This window comes from Anser brachyrhynchus (genome assembly GCF_964034855.1).
Source record: "Anser brachyrhynchus genome assembly, chromosome: 11".
In the NCBI taxonomy this organism is placed as follows: domain Eukaryota; kingdom Metazoa; phylum Chordata; class Aves; order Anseriformes; family Anatidae; genus Anser; species Anser brachyrhynchus.
The window spans coordinates 3,839,284-3,856,958 of record NC_137706.1 but is presented as its reverse complement, the minus strand read 5'-3'; the positions used below and the strand labels follow the sequence as shown (position 1 = coordinate 3,856,958).

The 17,675-nt window shown below is 37.0% G+C and overlaps 2 protein-coding genes across 4 annotated transcripts in view; one reads left to right on the top strand and one right to left on the bottom strand.

Annotated features, from left to right (window-relative positions):
* TEX9 (testis expressed 9) overlaps positions 1–17,413 on the bottom strand; it is a 39,834-nt gene extending 22,421 nt beyond the window's left edge. For 2 of the 3 annotated variants that reach the window (XM_080551742.1, XM_080551743.1), the window contains exons 1-9: positions 16,451–16,630; positions 16,257–16,342; positions 15,215–15,278; positions 13,640–13,710; positions 9,995–10,040; positions 8,883–8,968; positions 7,243–7,421; positions 4,114–4,196; positions 1,574–1,747 (exon numbers count right to left, since the gene is read on the bottom strand). In XM_080551742.1, the coding sequence (XP_080407868.1) occupies positions 1,574–1,747; positions 4,114–4,196; positions 7,243–7,421; positions 8,883–8,968; positions 9,995–10,040; positions 13,640–13,710; positions 15,215–15,278; positions 16,257–16,342; positions 16,451–16,627 (966 nt within the window). In that variant the 5' untranslated portion in view covers positions 16,628–16,630. Of the gene's footprint in view, positions 1–1,573; positions 1,748–4,113; positions 4,197–7,242; positions 7,422–8,882; positions 8,969–9,994; positions 10,041–13,639; positions 13,711–15,214; positions 15,279–16,256; positions 16,343–16,450; positions 16,631–17,278 lie in introns of those variants that run through there. The other variant, XM_080551744.1, reaches the window with a different exon arrangement.
* The window catches only part of RFX7 (regulatory factor X7), an 80,313-nt gene continuing 79,954 nt past the window's right edge, over positions 17,317–17,675 (top strand). The window contains exon 1 of the mRNA XM_080551720.1: positions 17,317–17,446. The gene's annotated coding sequence lies outside the window, so the exon portion shown is untranslated. The remainder of the gene's footprint in view (positions 17,447–17,675) is intronic.

Below are 17,675 nucleotides of genomic sequence, written 5' to 3'. Positions count from 1 at the left end.
GGGGGCAGATGGTTAGAAGAAGATAAGAGTCAGTGAGACCAGAGAGCAGAAGAATGAAATGTAGAAATAACAAATTAGATACCATGTTTCAGGTAAATTGTGAAAACTTGGTGAAACTCTTTGCCTAGGTACATACAAAAGAGCAACTGGGAGATTAATGAACTTGTATAAATTGCTGAGAATCTAAGCAAACTTGGCATAACACATATCACAACTTGGTCTTCTATTACTTATGTCATAACAGAAGCAGTTCAGACAACTACCAGCTGGGTGTCGCATAACATGCACAGTTACAATACTGGGATATAGAGAGAAGTGAACACATTTGTAAACATGTTAAGATTTTTGTTTGCTAAGGATACTGAAGAGACTTTAAAAAATAAACAAAATTGTGGGTTTTTTTTGCCTTCTCAGTACTTTAAAGCACTATCACCATTTGTCATGACTGTGTCTGATAAGTAACCTAGACAACTTCTAGAAAACCCAACCTATGAGGAATAACCAAAGTGTGGTTGGTAAATTCAAAGCAAAGATAATGGAGGAAAGAGACCATATTTTGGATATGGTAGCTGTACAGCAGATGTGAATAAAATTTTAATTGCAATGGATGTATCTTAAACGGTGGGATAAATTTTCTAATTGCGAATATGCAAGAACCAACATACATTTTCCTGACAGAATCAACAGTCAAGGTATGTACTTAAGTGAACTCACAACCTCCAAGTATCTGTGCAGGAACTACACACAAACTTAGTACATTTTAGTTTTAAAATGCCAGAACTTCATAACACTAAGATGAAAGAACACCTATACAGTTGCATAGTACAATATAATGGAGGTATAATGAGGCTTTGTTAAGCTAAAGGTTGCGTTCTGCTTTCCCCACATTCCTGAGTGTAACATTCTCCTGGTTATATTACATACATTATACAATACTATATGTAGTACAGCATTTTGATGTCAACCTCTCTAGCTCTCAGTAATTAAAGAAAAACACATGCTGCTCTTCGATTAAGTTCCAAACAAACAAAGCTGGGTATACAGGCCATCTGCTGTAACTAGGCACGTATACAATTCTGCATATGCGGCCTGCAGTAGGAGCCAGGTTAATTTTGATACATCCAAATTGGAATGGCTGATTTTCAAATAGTCCATTTCGAAGAACAAAGTGACATCCTTTCCTCTACCTAGCAGAGGATACTAAAATGAGCTGCAGCTTTTTTAACAACTACAATTAAAACCAGAAAAATACAATTTCCCTGTATTTTCAAGATTTCTTTATGGCTTTGACAGCAGTTTCTGAGAAGGTGGTTTTGTCTCCTGCAGATCTTTCACACAATTTAATTTTACAATATAGAATATATGATAGTAGAAACAGAAGAAAAACAATTAACAAAATGTCATTTCTTCTTTCTACAAAGTGATTAGACCATATTAAAATACATTTTCTAAGACTTAGAGATTGAAATGCTAATGAGATCGTTGGATACAAATTAGTAAAACTAGACTGAAGAGGGTGATTTGATGTTTTTTTTCCCTTTCACGAGATAAATGAGACTAATATTTGCAATACCTTTCCTAGTGCAATGACCTCTTGTTGTAATCCTTCACTTTTTTTGTTTGCTTCTTGTGACAACATTTTGTACTTTTCATTCTGAGACTGTTGCATGCTGATTGTTCGTTGCAGTCTAGTCTTTTCTTCCTCAGTATCCTTAAGCCGAGATTTTAAACTCTGATTTTCATCATCCTGTTTGACAGCAATCAGCAAAAACAAAACCAAAATTAAAATGTTGCAAGGAAGCAGTAGAATATTGTGATAGTAATATTTTGTAAATAAAACTACAAGTATATATATTGTAGATATAAGGATAATCATTTTTTAAACGATGTTATTTTAAAATGTTTAGATGATGATAGATTTCACAACACTTTGGAGACAAACTAAAGAAACAACAGATCAATTTACCAGAGCAGTACTTCAAAAAAATATTTTTCTGCTCATCTAATTTTCTGCAGTCTTTAAGTTGGGACTGTCTTGTAGTAATATGTAAAACATGTAATTTCCTGTAACTCAAAGGCTGTGAGAACCATCAGAATGTTATGGAATTTTATGAATAACAATGGCACATAGATATTTCATGACATTTTTGTGAGAACAGCTAAATGCACACAATTAGGAAAAAATCTAGTAAAAAGATCATCTAATTACTGATAATCAATCCTTTATGTTTTAAAGGATTACCTGGTTTTGACTTAAAAGCAAGCTAATGTTCCAGGATACATCAAGTATTCAAATCCAAGTTTCTGTCAACATAAAGTGAATCCTGTACTAGCTTCATGACCTACTGGCAATTATATCCCACATTAAGCCTTATAACTTAAAGGCATTTTAAATTCATAACCTTTTAAACACTAAGTGAATACAAATGTAGGTTATTTCAGAACTACATTATGCCCTTCATTTCTTTATCAAAAACATAAGGCATGCACAGAAAGTGGAGTTTCTATTAAAAAAAAAAAGTCTCTCCTACCCTCCCAGCCCCCAAGAATACATGCTTCTCACATGGGAAATGGGTGCTTTATTCTGAGTGTTCGGTGACCACATGCACCTCAGATATTCCCATTCTTTATATTTAAAACAGATTTCCTTATAATAATTGTACTGTGAATTGAAGCAAAACTCACAGTCTGTCTCAAGGCTTTGCAAGTATGTTCTTCCTGGGGCCTTTAGAATGTAATAAAGTTATTTTCACACCACAGAAACTACATACAGAGTAGTATGGAAGCAGAAGTAGGTACGAGGTTTTCTCCTGTCATCTGCTAGAGTAACTGAACTCCATAGTATTTTTGTCATGGAATGATGACGTTCTACAGCTACTGACAAAATGATATTTAATCTGAAAGTGAAAGTGTCTTGAAAATCTGATGTTACGGCCTTCTTCTGATCACAGCATAGATATACAGAAATGCAGAAGTAACCACATTGATAAATATTAAATACGGTATCAAGTACATATATAAAATATCAAAATCTAATTCCTTCTACAGATTTTCTCTAGGTACCTATCTCCAAAACAATTTTTAATATCGTCCTGCTTCTTAACTCTCAATCAAAACCTTGAGAGAAAAAACATGGGTGGTTTGTCATATGTTCTGAATGTCATCATCAAATTTGGGCCTGGGGAAAATGGAGAAAAAACATTCTGAAGTTAAGAGACCACAGTCAACAATAATGTAATTGTAAAAAAATGGAAAGTTAGTTCAAAATCCTTGCTTGGTTCCAAACGCATGAAAAAGAGGCAATCCCTCTGGCAGACAGACAAACTATTTCGGCTTTTACATTTCTAGAGGTGTTCTGAGCATCACCTGAAAGTATATTGGCAGACCGTGTAGATCAAAAAAACTCTTTTGTAGTACGCTGTAGCAGAAAGATATCAGTACAGTCCCCCCCTTCCTTACATTCATAACCTGATTCACTAAATACGTAGTCCCAAATGCAGTCCTTCACAGCAAGTAAGAATGGCGTCCTGAGAATGGGGAAGCCTGATTTCCGTTTTGATTACAATATTCCACTTAAAGTGGATCACAGCTGAGCTGTTTGCACATTTTTTTTCTACCAAGGACCCCCAGAGTACCGCACCTGACTAAATTTCACAAACTTAATTGACTTCTCATTCCATCCCTCTCCTTCTATGGAAGGGGCATATCTCTATCTCTGGGCACCACTCATCTTCCCTCTGTATATCACGGATCTGTATTTTGACTCCTCCTCACGCTGATAGTGTTCTCCTTCCCCACAGTGATGCATAGGACACTGCAGCACCACAGTGTCCCTACAGCTGGGGCACATCTTCAGTACCTATCATTCATTCCTGTCTCAAATTCTTTTTCATGAAGTATGCTTTAAAAGCTTATAGTTTAAGATCATGTTTATACAGAAATTACTATTCTTGATTCTTTTTTTTTTTTAATAGAACCTTAGTTCTTTACTAACTGAAGAGAAAAAAACGAAAAACAATAGAAAGCCTAAATAAAGGTGAAGGGATTCTATTCTGATTATTTGTAAAAGGGGGATGTACTCTATTTCTACAGATAAGAAAACTCAGATCTTACCTTTTTCCTGCATTCACTCACTAAGCTGTCCAGCTCTTCCTGCATAACACGTAGCTTGGCCTTAAGAAACCTGATTTGAGCTTCTGTGAACATAAAAATTAATTATTTAATATCCACAAGTACTCATGACTCAATGCAGAGAAGAGGCAAGACCAACATAAGAACAATTCAGTTTCATCATCTTGTTTTTAAAAACACACAATATTGACTGTTTATTAAGAGAAACAGGTTTATAGACAAGGTTTATAGACAAATGTTGCAAGTTTCTCATTCTTAGAGTAGCTTTAGATAGATTTTTCTTTTTAATAACTGAACACAGCATCTTTAAACTGCAAGAGTCTCTTCTCAAAATAGAAAATTACTGGAAGCTTTTGTCATACTATACATTACAGCATGTTTTGAGTTTGAAATCAAGGAAACTACACTGTAGGGCATGTCTACGTTGCAATCAATCTGTAGCTGTAATTTGTGTAGTTACACCCAAAGTAATTTCATGCTGCTGACAACAAGGAATTACATGTAGACTCCAAAACCCTCGTAATAGATTAATACCCCTCCTACACACTAGTGTACTTTAAGAACACTGCTAACAATATTCAATTAGTAGTTTAAAATCAAACCTATTTTTTTTTATTTTATTACTTTTATTTTTTACAAAGGCAGTACTTTATTGCTCTTGGACAGCTAAGAAATACACTACCATAATGAAAAAGCAAGCCAAATGTGAAAAGAATGTGTTCTTCTAATCCCCATTGCTCACTCTTCCCCAGATCATTCACAAGAACTCCCTCTGAACTTCCACATGCATGAAGCGTGGTAACAATATGAGGATCAAGCGAACAACATAGGAATTACCGTTATTCACAATAGGTACAAGGGAAAAAGAATAAATTGGAGGAGGAGTACCTGGAGCTGAAAGTAAACGCACAGATGGCTACATTTACTGATTTGCTGTAATAGGAATTCTTTGTTTCACCCACCCTCCCTTATCAATGGTTTATTGCAGCTTAAGTTGTAAATCTGCAGATGCCAGTAATAAGTAGGATTTAGGAGAACACCATAGGAAAATAAAATACTAACTGACTTTTTCCCTTTCATTACGAACTCAATAGCTTCTGGTAACTAGTAGCTATGCATTTCCTGAGCTGGAGACCGCACTGAAGCCATCAAGTTGAATTCTCTTTCACATACTTCTATATTACTCTTTTTCTTCTTAAGACATACTACATTTTGGTATTCATGATGTCCTATGGTAATGGGTTAACTAATTTAACTATGTATGATGCAGAAAAAGCACTTTGTTTAGCTTGCTTTAAATTCATTTTAATGTGGCATTGCCTAGCATTTCTATTGCAGAAAGTCAGCTTTCCATTCACCATTAGCGATTCCATTACAGAATTTTTTATAATTCCCTCAAACATTTTGTTTTCACATTGAAGATTCAAATTCAAGCTGTTCTATGCTTGTGATTGTTACTATATACTCAGTCCTGTGTCCTTCCTAGATCTGCATTCTGGTTCTGAGATGGGGTGTGTAAAACCATGTGTCATACTGCAGATGGGATAGCATCAGCTATATAGTGCACAACGATACCAGTACAGTATCTTGTTTTCTGTTATCCTCTTATCCATTTTTAACACACGCTTGGTTGTTTCCACTGTGAACAAACAATCAGTTTATGCTTCTGGAGTTGTCTTAATTACTAATAACTACACTTAAGTCCCATTGAGAAGTAGGTATACTTTAATGTATCTTCAATCAGTATTATATTGTGCTCTTTAATGCCCAATATAAACTTCCTTTCTATCACCTCACTCAGTAGCGTGAGCTTCTCCAGCAGGATTTCCATGTCAGTTCTCACTATCCTAAAATCATTGTTTCATACACAAGTTCTTTACATGCTATGATTCATCTTTTTTACAGATTATTTTTCTGTATATTGAACAACGTAAGCTCACAATAGATCACTCTAGGACTACACCACAGCCTGCAGAAATTGGTTGTTTCTGTAATTTCTGTCTCCTCTTTTACTGAGTTATTAGCCCATAGACTTCTAGACAACTTCCCTTCTGTCTTCGGCAGCTCTGCGTCATTAAGAACACACAATAGTAAACCTCATTAACATTGTCTAAGATGTATCAGGGTATTCTAAATAAGCAATGACAACCTTCAGGGGCAAAAAAATCAATCCAGAGTGTTTTCATTTCGCTTCATCATTGAAGTAAAAGAAACAATCCTCAATGCTCAAGTACATGCTCTTGGTCTACAGGCCCTGATTATTAGACACCAGTAACAATTCTCCTTGAGTTACCTTGAATTTACATGGTGTAAGCTTTCAATGCAATCCAAAGCAATTTCTTTTTACCTCAGGAATAAGAACTGTTTAAAAGAAAGCTTTGAGGATCTCTTTTGGGAGACTTATTAAAGTAAGACTTGCACAGAATTACATGGGGTTAGAAATCAAGCTATTTGTGTTGGCATGCTTGTTGATACCCAGCTATTAGATTACATGAAGGGGTTTTTGTTTTTGATTTTTTATATATATTCTTTTTTTTTTTTTTTTTTTTTACTACTGCAGTGAATCTCTGACTTCATGCTTACTTTAGCATTATAAGAAACTACATAAGCCTGCTTTTATCACACTAGAGCCAAGAAGATAAATGTGCAACATGCCTTTAGCTTCATTGGCTAAAGTAAATGCTGCAATTCCCCTTTCCTACTCTATTTCTAGGACAAACAAGCACCACAATCTGTGCAAAGGACTGAAGTTCAACTTTTTGGAATCACAAGTTTAGCATCATAGCATCATGTATTTTCATTTCCTGAGTGAAATGAATCAAGTTGTAGCCACAAATCAACGTATGTAAACTTTCAAATGTCAACTCAGAAAGGAGGAGATGAGGATAAAAAAAAATAAATCACTTTTTCCCCGTGATTATTCCTATGTGATCTCATTTTTCTTTAGGACTGTATGAGAAGACAAACCTTCTTTTTGTTTTACCATAATATAAATTAAGGACTTTAGAACTTTCCCTATAATGTCTAGTTTTCTCCCCCCCCCCCCCCGAGAAACCATTACTAACAGTCAGGAAGTAAGAATAAAGTATGTAACCATATGAAGAAACCTACCTGCTCCGATTTCATTTCCAATGTTTGGAATAATGTCATCATCTAGACAATCCGGCAAGCATCCTTTGTCTAGTTTTCCTTCAATTTCACTTACTGTTTTTGCTAAAGAAAAATCTATGCAATCCTCCAGTACTGCAACATGACCAGCATTTTGTGCTTCCAGATTTCTTATTTCTGTACTAAAAAAAAAAAAGGCCTAGATGTTAAATTTATAATTAAAAAAAATACAAAAATATAGTATTTGCTATACCTAAAACAACTTTGTTGCTTTCTTTCACACTAAAATGCATCAATGGCAACTTGCCATTTTCATTATGTAAAATACCTTTATCGTATTCCACATAATTACATCAGTTCATGTATTATACCATAGGGGGGCAGAGAAACAATACCACTTTCTGCTAAGCTTTTAGTGTGGTGTTTTTCTCATCTGACAATTTCAAAACTAAATCAGGGTAAAAGAAAGAAACAGAAGAACGTTCTTTTGGACTAAACTACTATCTTCAGCCTTAAATTTGACTATATCTTCCCCACGCTGTTAACTTCTCCAACTTCGTTCTCTCCACCTACATTCCCACCTTACTTCCACAACTTATATATCATTATGCCTGGGTAGGAAACTTTGTTAATCCTTATAGTTGCATACCAGAGCCTTTAACGACATTGATGAATGCAACATACATGACACAGCTGCTACAAAGGCTATCTCCTCAGCTTTCTTTTATAAAACAATGACATTAGCTCCCACATCATCTGAAGCTCCTAACTCTTACTCAAATGTATCCTTATTCCACTGCAGCCTCAAAACTCATGCCAGTTCACTTCTCCCACAACTTTGCGTTCATCTTAAAGGTTCTCTACCTGCACAGCTCAGTCTCTAAATCTCGTGAGATGGTGCCATCATGACAGCCTCACCTGAGCCAAAGAGGTACAAATGATCCACAAGTGACTTCTAAATCCTAGAAGATAATTCTGGCCTGTGCTAATTTAATGTTGTGCAATCTTGCAGACAGGTTTCATCCTATTTTGCTATCTTCTCTAAGTCTGTATTTTCCCTTGTAACAGCTTTCATTCGCCCCCAAGATTTCTGCCATGACTTTTCTACTCTTCTTTTGTCCAGACCTTGAATTTTTGGTTATATGACCTCAAATTTGCTGTCTACAGAGCTGAAGCTTTTCAGCACTTGGTGAAAGCCCCTGAGAGCTTACCAACTCTCTTGTCCTGTAAGCTCAAGATTCACAAAAATAACAAAGACCCTAGATAGCATCATGTGTCTGATCACAAATCAGCCTGCAGCACCAAAGTGTGCTCTCTCCAGTTGCCCCAGACCTATCTCCCACAGGCGTGCTCATTAGGCATCCTTTCGCTGAAGGAGTTAACAGCTTAACTGTTAGCCTTGAGAAGTGCTTGAGCAGAAAGCAACAGTTTGTCATAATCAGCTGTTTGGGAATGATTTCAGGTGCTCCATGCAAGTAAACAGAGACAGCTACAAGGTGGAGATGACTACAGAGGAAATAGTTTGGTGCCTTTCTGTGATAAATCTATACACAGCAGCATATACGAATAAAAATAACCTGCAAGACAAAAACAGCAACTAAAATATTTTGTTATAAGCAAAAAAAAAGAGATACATACTATACCTTGAAGTTGTTCTTTTCCCCTTACTTCCAGAATATGGTCTAGTCTCAGCCATGGGCACAGAAACACATTTCTTCTTGTTTAGTGGCTACAAAATTTTCCAGAAAGCAGTGACTTTTATCAGTTAGAAATTACTACTTGCTAGTATGTTTTTGTTTGTTTTCCCCTCCTTTTTCATATAGGAAAGTATCCTTGAATTTGAATGATTTCCAAAGCCTCAGAATCTCAGGAGAGCACCAAATCTCTTCAGCTTTATTTGTACTAGTGCTTATCTTGTATGTTTTATGTCCATATGCCCAAATTATAACACATCCAATAGTTACTTGCTTGTGGGACCTCCTTCAGAGATACTCATAATAAATTAATGCATAAGCAGGGCTTTCAAATATTATTGAGATACTATTTGTCAACAGACTGCATTTCTTTGAACAATGCTTATCGTGCTTTCAAAAATGTTTTTTTTAGAAGTGTTATTTTAATCTTATAAATTCCCTGTAGAAAAAAAAAATATTAACAATATTTTCTTACTTTCATCCAAGCAAATAATCTTCCAAAATTAGTCTTCTCTACTGTATTCTGATAAATGATTGAAAACAATGTTTTGGAAACTTTAGCTCATCTCCTAAAAGACTCAATGTAAATTGGAGGCTTTTGAGTTTTTACAGTTAGTTCCTAATCTCAATCCCCTTTTTACATTATATTTTCCTTGCTTTATTAAGCTATTTTGACTACTAGTTTATTAGTACAACTAGAAGACTGCAGCACTGCCTTTAATACTATACTGAGCAAGAAAGAAATGAATTATGTTCTAATATTTTGCACTTAAAATTGTTAAATTGATGTTCAAAGCATTGAACACTTCTATGAAGTGACAGGTAAGCTTTATAGAAGAGAAACTTAAAGAAATTAAATGTGGTAGAAGTCCACCTAGCTACAAGTGGCACTGTGGAAAAAAAATACTGGAAATGCTGGTCCACCTGTCCCTGTAGCACTCAGGTTTGAACATCATTTTTCTTAGGCTTCCCACCCATGTAAGTCCCCTGTGTTGCACAATCTCAAAAACTGAACTAATACGTGGAAGAGAAATTAACCAGGATAATTTTGACATTGATACCTTGGTATGTGAGTGTTTAAGACATGAAACTTCGAAGAGTGGATCTCTGCAGGAACAAAAAAAAATAAAATTCACTGAATGCGTATAAAAAAACATTTTAGGATAAAAATCCACTACCATCTGAATCAGGAGAGTAATGTTTTATATATCTACAATCAGCAATATATAGGAACATATACCAAGTTCAATCATCAGTTCACTCACATTCTGTCATTCCATTCTGTCTCATTTGCTACATAAATCACCTGGTGAGCCTAAGACATTTATTCTAATATGGTCTCCAACGTAACAGTTTATTTATGTACTGCAATCTGAATCTCATCTCTTGCCGTTCAGGTGACTGCAGCAAACACCGGGTTATTTGATCCATGATTCCCTGCACGAGGGAGTACTTTGCCAGCATGTGGAGCGTTAACAGCTTCAACAGCTGGACTGACAAACCATTACCAAAGATCACCAACAGTTCAGTGACTCTTACACTTACCTGACATTCAAGCCTCTGAATTAAAGCGAAGAAAATGATGATATAAACCAGTATCCTCTACGTCCTAGGAGAGAGTGCTATGGTATGCTTAGATTGACTGTTGTTAAGTCAATTGACAGGGACTGTCAAGTGAATAAGAAATGGGAGCAATTTAGACAAAAAAAAAAGCCTCAGAATTTTGTCTGAAATGCATATTACAAATACTGTATCCATTTTACCGATAAAAACCAGGAATGAAAGAGCAGCTTTCTTATCTGCTTATTTGGCTGGAAACATATACTTCTTAGCAACTAAACTTCAGGTTAAATGATATTTTAAAATCTCTTGGAAGCAAGATGAAAGTATTAGCACACCATAAACTTCCAAGTTCCTTGTCATACATATAATTTATTTTTAGAATCTGAGTTCTGTAGATCTGTATTAATGTACTGAAAGATGACTTTTTAACCACCTTTTACAACTTCTAGCTATTCAATTAACATGCAAGCTTATAAAAAGATAAATAAAAATATATGTAACAAAATTTAAAATCTAGGCACATCAAGTCACCTCAATGATTTGGCTCAGCAGATTTGAGCAAATATTTACAGCTTGTCTTTAAAAATCTTAGACACCCAACATTCGTCAGCAAGAATTATCTGCACAAAGCTCCAGATTAATCAAAAAAATCATCTGTGCGGTTGGCAACAGACTTCAAGAATAAGATGATTAGTTTTTGTCTGTTTACCCTATTTTCCTCATGCTTCCCTCCTATTGGCTAGTTTCAGGAGCGTGCAGAAGGTGAGGATTTTCTGCCACAGAAATAAGTTGCATATTATTCTGAAAAATATGAAAATCCAGCACTTGATGCTGAAGAAAACAATATTCTTCTTTCCATCCATAGACTAATTTGATCCTACCACTTCTACTGCCTCATGGCTGCCTTCACAAGACAAAAATGTAAAACAAAAACCTCATTGTTCACTGAATTCCTCAAAGTCATTTAACTTTTTTTTTTCTTTTTGCACACATAATGACAATGCATTTTTAAGAACTCGTAATATAGTTCTATAGTTGGTAAGTGAAATTAATGTTTAAAACCTGAAAAGGTATACAAGTAAATAGCCAGAAGATTGCGGTGACACTGAAACAGAAGATAATGTTTAACAATTCCGTCTCAGCATGTAAATACGAGGTGCATGAGCAAACCCTTTGTGTTTGCTAATCCTATTCCAAGCGTATAGCATGCCTGCCCATGCGCATACAGATCCCAGCGCCATGAGCCTGGCAATGCGCTGAAGAGTGAAAGTGTAAACAAAAGCTGATTTCAATGCAGGGTCACTGGAGCGGCTTTGTCTCCATTTTATTCGAGTTTCTCTGCAAATATTAAGCTATAAAATCCTGAGTCACTTATTTTAAAATACATGCTGACTTAGAGAGCAGCCTAAATATTTTTGCCTTTTCTTTTTAACGTTTCTTACTATTTTTTTTGCACTTAACCTGTCTTTTTTTTCTGATTCTATTTCCTTCTTTGCTTCAATGTTTCCCCCTCTTTCCAGTTGCTTTAGCGTTCATCCTCCATAAAGCGAACAATGAAACTGGTTTCAAAATTATCTTAAGTGCTTCCTTTAGATTTGTGGCATATTTGCTTGCATGATTTTGGAAAAAAATATATTAAATACTTGGAGCTAATCTAATTGAATGGCCTCAATGTTCACTCATGGATAATCAGCGTGCTCAATTCCTAGCACACATTTCTATTTTTTTTCCACTACAGCATGGGATTTCAATTCTTCTCTTACATAAATGTTTACTAGAACACAGACTGTGGTTGTTTTAAGACCTATTAATTTACGTACGTAATTGGTAGATTAGCTGCTACTCTGATGTGCTAATTGCCAACATTTTCCTAATTATTTCAGCACTTCCATTTATTTCAAATGCATACAATCATAGCTGTTAACTCTGTTTGTAAGGCTGATTCCTCTGATCACATTACCTTGTTCAACAGCCCTATAACTGAACTCTGGTTTGAAGTTCCTAAAAATCTTCTGTCAAGTAGTCAAAATCCATCCAGCAGAACACGAAACTAAAGAAAGATCTAGAGTAAATTTGCAAAGCACAGCTATACTGATAATACGTGTGTTTTTTGTTTTCTTCCTCACCTCCACAACTGACACACACAGCCTCAAAATGGCTCAGGAATAATCGTAATTATAGCAGTGAAGTTTTTTGCTGGTGTAGCCAGGCTTCCATCACAGAATTGTAGTTATACTTTTTTTGTGTACTGAAAAGCTTTTTTATGGTCATAGAAAACTTTTTTTTTCACTTTTACTTTGCACAAAAGTAATTACTTGATCACCTCTAGAAGACTTTCATATATACTACTTCAAAACCATTTCCCAACTGCAGCTTAACATTTGAAACAGCTTGTAGTCTGACCCTTATATCTTTTTAGGAATCTGCCAGCTCAGATCTTTGATTAAACTGCGTATTAGAGTATCTCAAATCCACCCACTTTGTGTGTTATCAATATACAATCCCTTGAACAACTGAGTCAATAATAACGCCCCTGAACATCTAAGTAAATATTGTCAGGTATCCAGTCTAGAGGTAACAAATTTGAACATATAGGCCAAAACCCCCAACTGTGCCCAATTCATACAGACCAAAGGTATGTTGGCTTCAGAAGTGCAATGATATCCAAATACCAGAGGGTGGCAGCTGAAGGTTTGTCTATCTTCGTTTTTTTTTTTTTGTTTTTTTGTTTTTTTTTAAATCACACACTTCATGTCCCACAAGCATTTAAGCCAAGTTAAATTAGAACGAAGAGAACCAGCATTTCTTTGTTTTATCAGCTGAGCTGGTTACAAAATATCTACTGCTCAATGTCTACCGTTTTGTATTGTAAAGAAAACTGCTACTTTTGCTCCCAGTTTTACCGATGTCAGAGCTACTTAGCCTCCTAAATAGAGTATTTCAGCAAAATTAAGACTTCCTTAAAAACACAACAAATAGTTGTTTAGTATCAGTTATTTCAAATAGCATAAAATCCAGACTCCACTAATACAGTATACTGCAAAAATACGACAAAACTGGAGCACGAATTGGGCAAGTCAAGGTGTGCACATCAGAGCCAAAGATTCCCCATGAATTATACACAACAATTGTAAAGCACGTACCTCTGTCCACCATCTTCACGTAACTGAGTTTGTACTGAAATTGGTCTAGATAGTGTCTCCTGTTGGCTTTTCTTTATTTAAAAAAAGAAAATAGGACAATATAAACCATTAAAGATAAATTATATATTCTTAAATCACAGATCACAACTATAGTCTATGGAAAAAAGGGAAACTTTAGTCTACCATAGAAAACATTTTTTCAAACATAGGAAAAGATAGCTAGAAATTAAAATACCACTGATATCCCCAAGCATTTATTTCTGTTCCACAACATGTAATTACTGCCTTTTTACCATAAAACATTTGCCCAACTTATCATCTGAGATGCTGTTACCCTTTCTCATTTTTTTTTCCTGAAATGGAAAAGCAAATGCAGAGCAGGTGAAACAAATTTTCATTTTTTTTTTTATTTCAGAGTAACCCTTAAAAATAAATCTGTTTTATTTTACGCAATACAACCATAATTTGGACACTAATATGCTTTATGTACTTAAGAAAACAATTTAGTCTATCTAACACTGAATGTTCAGATAGCTTATGTTTCTAAGTTACAGTTAGAAAACATAACCAAAAACTAAATGCAGTTGTCCTGTTTAGTTTTTCTTTTTTAAACTTAGACTTGTTTTTCTTTTGTTGTTATATCTGTGCAATCGGGCAGTGCTATGTGGTATATTAAGTGTCCCAAGAATATCTGATCTACTGCTGCATTTAGAGGAGGGGAAAAAAGTGGTTTTGTTGTTGCTGTTTTTCTAAAGGGAAGAAACTAGATGCTGTTTTGGATGTTTCACCTGCTTCTGCTCAAATGCCAAGCAGTTAGCCTCAGCTTATCAGAACTCAAGAGGAGAGCATGTTTTCACAGGACACAAAAATGAAGTTTCAACAGTAGACAAACTACATGTATCTTTCCAGAATATTTAAGAATTTGGGTTCTAGGCCTTTTCTGAAGTGCAACATTATAATAAATATTTCTAATTTTCAGAGCACCTTCTCTAAACTGTTTTGGGTATAAACCAGACCACCCCCCTCTCTTTTTCATAATTTGCCCAATTTTAATATAAAAATTGGTACACAGCCAAAACAATTTTAAAAGATACTACTAACAAACAGAAGAATTTTCTGTTTTAAGAAAGCTTCCTTTTAACTAACTACATATTTTCTATTTGTTATTCTTTATATTTCTTTCAGCTTGAACAACGTAGATCTTATTTCACTAGGATTATTGCAGAACTATCTGGTTTTCAAATACTAAAATAGCATTTTATTTAAGACATGGAAACATCCGCAGAGACTTTACTTAAACATCGTAAAATGTTTTTATGTATAAATCTGCGCAAGTGCTCTGTGCATGTGTGAACATCTACCCACCTGATGAACTTATACAAAAGTTATTCCTGCATGTGTCTTTAGTAGACGTTCACAATTTTGAAGGAAAATAAAATACGAAGTAAAGTTTAGACTGAATTTGAAACCAAAATACCTTTAGTTGTCATGGTCTAAATAATTTCTTCTGAAACTTGACCCTGTGTGCATGTGAACCAAGGCTAAATTATATAACAGTCTGCATAGCCTACTCACCATTACTTCTTCAGCCTGACGCACAAGTTTTTCTGTTTTTGCTTCTAATTCTGCATTCAGTCGCCTGAAAGAGTACAAATGCTTGTCAATGACTCTCTGAAAGATTTGAGACATAAATGTAATTATGACAGTAACCGTCTTAATTAAACGAAATGTTAATAACTCCTACAAATGAACTACCGAATATACTTCAGGGTATTATTCGAATTGATTCAACAGTTTCCTGGGTTTCTATCAAATCTATAATAAAACACCATATACATATTGAACAGTAAGGTTTAGACTATGATTCTGAGAGGGAAAGGGAGCCCCTTATTTTCTGTTATGTCATTGCTTAATACACATTTACGTCTTTAATTCCTCAACACTTTTGTTTTTATTTATAATGCTTATCTTAAGTGTACTTAGCAGCAGGGGCTGGGTAAGAAGTCACATACAATTAAATAAATATATAATTAAAAGGTATCACCATACATATACTTAGATTAAAATATGTTCGTGTTTTTGCATGTGTCACTTTATGGCTTTTCACGTAGTGTAACGGGACACTGGATCACCACACACCTCACCACTTAAAGGAGCTGGGAACTGACAGGAAGGCGTGTGAGTGCTTTTACACCAGGGCAGCAAGGTGCTTTCTGGTCTGTAATTAGGGCTGCCTTTCAGGATCGTTGTGTCTCTCTTAAGCTTCAGAACCTTCAAGCCTTTTTTAAAACAGTCTTAAGCACTTAGATCTTCCTAACTTAAAACTAATATCTTTTTTATTATTATTTTAAGCAGAAAAATCTAATGTCCATGACTGAATTAAGGCCTAGTGCAACGCACAGCCAACCCTGATGTTCCTGTGCAAAACGGCGGTAGGAAAGCTGCACTGCAGCAGGAAAAAAAAAAAGTTCCAACCCCACTTTTAGTACTCTCATCCGTGCGTTTGGTGAAAGTGGTTGAGAGATTCCGATGCTGGGGATTAACTGCAGGCCCCGCTACGTGAGCGAGCTGGTTGACGGTGAGGTGCTGAGAGACCGCCGCCCCCCCGCCTCCTTACTTGTACTCCGCCTCCTTGGCCAGCAGGTCGCCGCTCAGCACGCTGCTCCCAGCGGGCGGCGAGGGGCCTCCGGGCGCTCTCCGCACCTGCAGCGAAAATGAGTCAGGGGACGGGACGGGGCCCAGCTCGGCCGCCTGCCCCTCGCCCTGCCCGCCGCCCCCGCTCGTCGCCCCGCGCCCGAGCCGCCACCTTACTTCGGGCAGGCCGCCGCCCCGCCGGACCCCGCTTTTGCCGCCCGCCGCCATTTTGTTCGCGCGGCGGCTGCTGCGCGGCGTCGCCCTCGCCCGGGCAACCGGCGGGCGCCGCTCTTTCTCCGGCCCCGCCGCCGGGCGGAGAGGCTGTCGCTCTCGCGGCGTTTTTTTCGTCCCCATCGCGGGCCGTAGCCCTTGTTAAGTCTGTTCTGGCGCCGTTGGGTCCCGGGGGCAAGGGCAGTCCCTGTTGCAGCACGTTAGGGCCACTGTTGCAGGCGTGGGCAGCCACGTTTCAGCCCTGGCTGCCAGGCGGCTGAAAGCTGAAGTACTTGGTCGCCCATTTCCTCACACGCACCGTGTCGGGAGCCCCGTGGCAGAGCCTGCGGCCTAAGGGCATAGGGTGACTGGCTCCCTGACCAGAGGCCAAGGATCAAGCGGCTCCCAGCATCGCTGGGCTCCCAAGAGTTTGGGTGAGGGAGAAGTGACAAGGTCTGAGGTGGCGTTATACCCATCATTGTACTAAATAGTTATTAGAACTCTTTCCCCTTAAGCTTTTTGGCCTTGCATATAATTCTGTCATCACCTTTTCAATATGGCAATTGTTCCACTCCTACCCCATTTACTGCACTCGTGCTCTCTCATCTGTGCATTTTCTGTTCTTAGTTTTCTGTGATTGTTGTCTCTTTTTAGCCTTGTCCTCTGCTATGTTTTTGAATCTTTCCATTATTTTTGTCCCTCACGCCCACGCTGTTTGATTTTGATACATTTCTCCCCCCCCAGTCAGCTACTGGGTCGTTCCCCTTTTCACACGTGGTTTGTACTCCCACTCACCTGCTCATTCAGCTGTTTTCCTTTCACACGTTTCTAGATGATGATGCCCTACCGTTGATTTTCCTCCCTGGCAGTCTCTGAACCCTGCACCTGTGAGGAAGAATCAGAAAAGCAACATTCTGAGCTGCATTGAGCCTAAGGGTTAGAGATCTGGATGGCCTTGATGGGGTTAGTTCATTAACATTTCTGTCTCTCTCTGCAACACATGTACAGTCACATATGTGTATCTGGATGTCTATACAGTAACAATAATATACCCTGAATTATATAGACTATGCTTTTAATGAAGAGATATACACAGGAGAAATCACAAGGACTTAGGTGACTAAACACAGAGGGTCTGTATAGTTGAAGGATTTCTGCAGAAGTATTAGTTGCAAAACAGAAGAAATGCTTG